The following is a 7,262-nucleotide window of genomic DNA, read 5'->3' on the forward strand; positions in this document are numbered from 1 at the left end:
TGATTCTTTTATATTACATGATTAAAAATGAAATAATTTTTAAAAATTTGTATATTATTACGTAACTATTAAACCTGTAAATACTAAAAAATTTCTTTAATTTGGTTATCGAATTGCCGAGAACATATAGCGCTCAACACATGAAGTCACTCAATAAGTTTAAAAATTAATTAAATTTTATTTTATCTTAATTTTTAGCTGCAAATATTATGTCAGAAAATGGAATTGTTGTCTCTCTTACATGATTAATTGAGATGATACTTGCTGATAATTGCTGAGTCTTTGATCATCTTGTCTAATGATCAGTGGCTGATCCAGCCAGGGGGTGCGGGGGGAAAAGAGATGCAAAAGCAAAAGAATTGCTTGCGATTGCGGTAAAATTGTTAACACCTCCCGCTATTATGGTACAATTGTTAATGCCACCCGCAATCGAGACTGAAACGTGATTCATGATCATCTCTTGCTATCACGGGAACATTATTAACGTCACCCGTGATCGCAGCAAAATCTTCAACTTCTTTTCGCCATCACAGGGACATCGGTATCACCTTAAAAATATGGCTAATTTGAACACTTATAAAGTTCATAACTATTTTGTTGATATGTGGAAAAATGTAAGAGCGTCCTTTTCTGAACAAGTTCCTGGGTTCCCCTCTGCTATTGATCGCTTAGAAAAGTTGACAATTTCAGATAGAAATAAAAGCAATTTAAGAAAAATAATTTATATAAATATAAATGTCAACAAGGAGCGGAGAGGGGATCAGGGGTACGATGGCACGGGCGGCGGCACTCCACTTTTTACAAAAGTAAATACGAGAAACGACTTTGACCTTGAGCAGTCATGTCCGCCGCTCCCATTCCTGAACCTCCCCACCACGTTCATATAAATATTTTCTTAAGAGCCTTTTCCTTTGTTTTGGCTTGAACACTTTAATGCTAAATAAACTTTTTTGATAGTACGGTTAAAAAATTACATAGCAACCTAAATGTTGCCGCCCCCCAAAACTTGCTGCCCGGGGCAAACGACCCCCCCCTGACCCCCCGCCACCCCCCCTGGCTACGGCCCTGTACTCCTATGAAAATCAGTGTAAAGCATTCCATTTATTACTTGCTATCTCTCTAGCCACACAAATAATCTCAAATTCCATTTTTTTTTAGTTTTCTCTACATGTTATATAAAAAATTGTGAGTGAATACCCTACTGTACCTAGTTAGTAGTTATTGATATAAATTAATTATTTATATTTTCCAGACTACTCACTGGCACATGTGGGCAAATGTACACATAAAGAACTTGGTGAGTAATGGATTGTCTTTGTCTTATTTTTAAATTAAAAAAAAATAATTTTTGTGTGGTGTTGATATAATGCAAAACATCAAATCTCAAGAATTTGAAATATTTGATAAATAAATGTTGAACTATCCTTTTAACTTATCATTACATCAAACATGCTATTTCATACCTTCAAGAGACAAATTGTTTGCCACAGCTTCTTGATTAATCAATTTTTGGGTCATATTGTACTTTGAGTTTGTCAAGTATCACAAAATGTTCCTTCTTTAGGAGGTGCCTGTCGCCACAATTGTCCTCTCCACTACACTGGACTTTGTGGATACAGCAAAATCAAAGGCCACAAAACGTTTGCCAATGAATGCTTCATGGATCGTGAAAATCACTGCACTCATTCAGGTGAGTTTCTATTCTCGGTCAAAAGTAAAAAAATATATATTATTGAGAGGTCAAATAAACCTTACCTCAATGAAGTTGTAACTTACAACTTTTGTATGTACAAGTTACAGTATTAGGCTTTGGTTTCATAGCTCAATTTCAGTAATTATACGAGTCGTAAGTTTATTGCGAAACTTTTTGGGTTGTATGAGAATTTTACTGAGTACAACAGACAAAGTATATTGTTTGATAAAGTCTCTGTTTTTATTTAGACCGAACGCTTAAAAAATACTACATGTTTATTAATGACTTTACTTTTTGAATGAATGAGCTGTTTTAACCGCTGCAATGGTGAACATATTATTTTTGAACTAATGATACTGATGAGAATTTTGCTTAATGAATTATCTCCCTACTTTTCCAATGTCAAAGATTTGTGTTTCTTTTTTCAGATTACAGAGTGATTCATAAAAGAAAATGTACTCCTGTTGAAACAGGTTCGTAATGAAATAAGTCTGTTACAAAAATTAGATCCATGAGTCTATTAAATTTACGTCATGTGGTTGCTGACATAGTTGATGGGTCTTAACAGTGTTGATATAGCTGAAAATAAAGGAATTCCAACTGTTTCACTTGGTAAACAATTTCATGTATTCGATATAAATTAATAATTTACATCGGCACAACCTGTCGATGGCTCACATCAACTGTGACGATTTTGATTTCAAAACTGGTGACAACTTTTACATTGGAATGTAATTTCCAGTTGTATCAACAGTCAACGGTCTGACCTAAAAGTAATATACTGTATACCAAAGAAGTAAGCTTCTATCACATCTGATTAAAATAGCAATGACAAGAAGAAAGACAAGTAGGAAGTAAACAAAGTTATTGTAATTAATTGTGTGAAAAATAGAACATATTGTTTTATCACTTAATGCAAAAGAGGCTTTTTAACCTATGTTTATTTTCCAACCTCAGGGTTTACACTTGTGCTTTTATGAAAAAAATGTTGCTCTAGTGACAAATTATGCCGTTTTAACCATCATGTCTGATCTCTAGGACACAAATGTAACCGATTCTGCAAACCAATATATTCACCTATCTGCACTAAGAGTCCAGAAAAAAAATACAAAACTTATGCAAACTTCTGTCTCATGGACAAAGATAACAGCTGCTATTATAAGGGTAAGTTAAAATGGCAAGTAACTTTCTTTTAATAACATTTTGACAAAACTTATATAATTAATAACCATGAATAAACTTGAACTTCAGAACTTTAAGCTGAAGAAGAGTCAATAGTTCCGTCACCCAACAAACTTCTACTGCAGTTCCACTTTTTAATTATGCATTAAAGTGCAGAGGTTAATATTTATGATAAGTTGAGAGAAGTAGTCTTGTGGCTATAGTCTTGTAACTATTCCCCTTCTGTTACTGGTAAAGTGTCAATTTAATGTTTCTCAGATGTGCCATACAATGACTGCCACCGCTCTTCAGAGATTTACTTCCACAGCATTTCAAAGCACAGCCAGTACATTTCAGGATGACATATAAGACTTGTTCGGTCAACACCGAATTGTGCTGATAAACTGAAATAACTTAAATAATCTGGGTGGACCGATTCTTCTAGGTGTCGAGATAGCTTCGGCAAAAAACTCAAACAAACCCAACATGCACCACTCAATACTTTACAGTTTGATACATTACTTATCATCAGATATGAAGTTTTCGAGGGCTATCTGGAAAGTAGATTACGTTTTTGTCTGTATCCGCTAGGGGCGGGGCTAGCGCGACCATCTTGGTGTTAGTTCGTTATGCAGCTCAGTTGGTGTCTAGTGGTGCTAGTAAGAGGTTTCTGCTGTACTCTGTTGAGTTACTGTGACAGTTTAAAATTTCTGTGTTTATTGAAAATGCCGCAAACTGTGAAGTGCGTGCAAAAAATAATGAATACACTCTTTAGTTACAGTTTGGTAACCAAGCTTTTCGGTTATGATCTCGTGCAACAAACTTCGCTAAATTTGTGGAAAACCCACAGAGAGTTCTGTTATTGCGAACTTTCGAGTTATACAGACATCGTTATCGACTTTTTTGTCAGTCACAATACTGGGTCTTCCACTTCGCTCTTACTCGTGAACGTTAGTTCGGCCATTTTTAAATGTTATGACCCTCTGATGAACTTCACCTTCAGTAATAATGTTTTCCCCATAAACTTCACAAAGTTGCCGATAGATTTCTATCGGTTTACAGTTTTTTGCAGTAAAAAACCTTATAACTGCATGCACTTCACAGTTGCATTTTCAATTAACACAGACATTTTAAACTGTCACAGTAACTCAACGGAGTACAGCAGAAACCTCTTACTAGCACGGCTAGATGCCGATTGAGCTGCATAACGAACTAACACCAAGATGGTCGCGCTAGCCCCGTCCCTAGCGGATACAGATAAAAACGTTATCTACTTTCTGGATAGCCCTCGTAGTATGTAAACCGTTTTCTAAGAATAACAATTTGTTTCAGATTATAATGTAATACATCAGGGAGAGTGTTTTCCTTGGGAGCTGTGTGTCAACTGTCGAAAACCCTAGTTGTATCTCCATTTAATCTATGAATGAATTAATTCTGATTACATAACTTTAGAATAATTCTTTTTGTATCATTTTAACCATTTTTCCATTGAAAAACACCTTATCAAGTACCAATAAAGGTTTTCAAATGAAGAGTATGCTTACCTTTTACTGGGTGAACTTCATTCAATACATTAAATTAAAAACGTTCCTATAGGTATACAAAATACTTTAGTATTACTGCTACAATAAGAAATTATCACTAATACAGTAAGTAGTTTTTTATTAAATTCACGGTGTAACAGTGACAGTGCTAAATCAAATAAACTAGGTGAAACCCGTCAAAATCGACATTTACTCGTGAGGTTTAGATGAGCAAGCTGGTCTAGTGGTAGAGCTTCGGGCTTCAATGCCCAAGGTCCCGGGTTCAAATCCCGCCAATCACCAATGAGATAATGCCATGAGATAATGCTGTGACCCTGTAGGTCTAGCCTGAAATAATGTGTAAAACAGTTCTGGACTAGAACCTAGCGACTAGGATGTATGGTGGGATAAATCATAATCATAAATCTTTATTGGTCATTAAATAACAAAGTTACAATAGATCTTGTCAACAATGATAATGACGTCAAAAAGGGCCTTAGATTATTAATTAGTTATTATATTACTAAACACAGCCATTAAAAAACCTCAAGATTGACACAGGTAACTTACAAATAAATCTAATTTCACTGACTTAGCCAGAATAGCACAGGAGAACCTACACTTAATATAACAATGATAACAAGAAAATAAATTAACTAACATAATTTGAAAAACACAGAAACTAAACTATATACAGTAACAAAAAGTGAGGTGCTTAAACAAAGTGTTTGAAAGACTGGGTAAACAGTTGGCGAGGCACTACCTAAGAACTTGATAACAATTTTACTACTACAATTAATTGTGTTATGTAAAAAAAAACATTTAAACTGTAAAAAGGGTGGTTGGCAAGCCAAACTATCATTATTTGTTTTAGCTGAGTCCAAGGAATGTCAAGTGTTTCACTTGCAAAGCAATTTACTATTTTAATGGATATACTAGCAAAACTTTGCTGTACTGTTGTTAGTCTGGTGTAGGGCCTATCCAAGCAGTTCTTCCCCTTGTGCAATATGAGTGAAAATTATTTCTAGTGCTTAAAAATATGAGGGTTTTGTTTTACAAAAATAAAACACTCTAACCTATACAAAAATGCAGTTGTCAGGATACATTTTGGTTTAAAAGGAGGTTTACAATGGTCCCTAAACCCTGAATTGGTCAACAGTCTTACAGCCTTTTTTAGCTTTAAAATAATTAGAATGTGGGTAGAGTTACCCCACAGCAACAGACCATACTTTAACACACTTTGGAAAAAAGCAAAATACTTGACAATTTCTTACTTAAGTTACATAAATGGGTTGGCCAGCTTAAAAAAAATATCCAAATCTATGCCTGATAAATTTACACTTGACGACAAATTCTTTTCTTCCTCAGGTATGCGACCTAACCTAAGAACAATAGTTTGAGTCTTTTCAGGGTTCATAAAAACCCCATTGACACTGAACCACTTTCTAGCTTCATTGAGGGAAAGTTCGGACAGCTCCATGAGTTTACTAAAGGTGCCTTGACTATTTATTTAAGAAAGTAGAGTCATCCGCATAAATCACAGAGGTACTGGACATACATGTATCTAAATCGTTAATCATTATAAGGCAAAGAACAGGGCCTAACACCGAGCCCTGGGGCACCCCTCAAAATACCTCACTCTCATTCGACGAAATACCCGCAACATCGACCTGCTGCCTGCAGTCTGATAATTAAGACTTAAAATATATAGATGGTAAAATCTAAAAAGATAGTATAGTATGGTAGGACAATAAAAAAAACCCCTTGAGGTTTGACACAAATTCAGCTACCAAAGAATAAAGATATATAGATTGAAGTTATTAACATCTTAAACATTCAGCTTCATTAATTCTTAATTCTTACAAAATGTAGACGATGAACTCGTTGAATACAACATTTCCAATCATTGGCAACAGGTCACCCAACAGATTTTGCGAAATGTTTGTTTCTTGTTCATCTGCTTTGTTCATGTTAAAGACTCTTTTTACCATACGGAAAAAGGAAATTATATAAAATTGGGTCTATCATCCGATGGAAGGGAGTTGAGGTTGCTAATAACTGGTTCTATCTCCTATAGGAAAAATAATGTACACTAACACAATCTTAATAGACAAAATTATCAAATCACTAACTAAACCACTGCTTGTTTGCATTATTAAAAATTTAAACAAGTTGGGAGTCGTTTTGATTGGTTATCTGAACATAAAATTTATTTTTATTTTCGTTTCGCAACTGTGTTTGTTTACTTATTGTGCAATATGACAAAAAATATAGTTCATCTAACAGGCAAAAATATATTTTCAACCTTCGCTCATTTTCCGTGAAACTTGAGCTCGGGTCCAAAGTCACTTTTCGCCCTAGTGGTGAAATATATTACTAATTTTTTTGCAATTTAAAAGCTTGAGATAAATAAATACCACTGTATCGTGTTTTATTTAAACCAAGAGTGTCAACTTGTGGTGCATTTCAGACAACTTAACTTGTAATTCTTTAGTTCAAAGTGAAGCTTTAAGAGGTAGACATTTACTGAGTATTTTATTTGAGTTAAACTTGCTATGAAAACACTTCTCTTAGAATTGGTAATATTTAGTTGTTAGACAGCCTGAAAAAATACAATTTACTAGTTGAAACTATTTGCATTTGCCATTAATTTTATAACATTTAAGTAGATATTAAGCCATTATAGAATTTACTGACAGTTAGATGTTGAGGAGAACCATGGATAAAACATACACTTTAGTAGATTTCCCTTCCTCGAGGAATAGCTGAAGCCGATGTTATCGTTAGTTCTGTCTGGTGCACTGCAGATGTCGTGTTTTGTTTCCAATTTGTTTTTTGTTATTTCAGTCATTTAAACACCCGTTTAACCAAATAAAATGTAAGGG

The 7,262-nt window shown here is 34.4% G+C and overlaps 1 protein-coding gene across 1 annotated transcript in view; it reads left to right on the forward strand.

The window, feature by feature from the left end:
- Positions 1–4,311, forward strand: part of LOC128998126 (uncharacterized) — a 50,353-nt gene extending 46,042 nt beyond the window's left edge. Inside the window, exons 33-37 of the mRNA XM_054424125.1 lie at positions 1,253–1,297; positions 1,565–1,690; positions 2,122–2,166; positions 2,732–2,857; positions 4,187–4,311. Of these exons, the coding sequence (XP_054280100.1) occupies positions 1,253–1,297; positions 1,565–1,690; positions 2,122–2,166; positions 2,732–2,857; positions 4,187–4,254 (410 nt within the window). The 3' untranslated portion in view covers positions 4,255–4,311. The remainder of the gene's footprint in view (positions 1–1,252; positions 1,298–1,564; positions 1,691–2,121; positions 2,167–2,731; positions 2,858–4,186) is intronic.
- The last annotated feature ends 2,951 nt before the right edge of the window (positions 4,312–7,262 follow it).

This window comes from Macrosteles quadrilineatus, unplaced genomic scaffold (genome assembly GCF_028750875.1).
Source record: "Macrosteles quadrilineatus isolate MER2022 unplaced genomic scaffold, UCM_ALF_1.0 Scaffold_7__1_contigs__length_78375512, whole genome shotgun sequence".
Taxonomy (NCBI): domain Eukaryota; kingdom Metazoa; phylum Arthropoda; class Insecta; order Hemiptera; family Cicadellidae; genus Macrosteles; species Macrosteles quadrilineatus.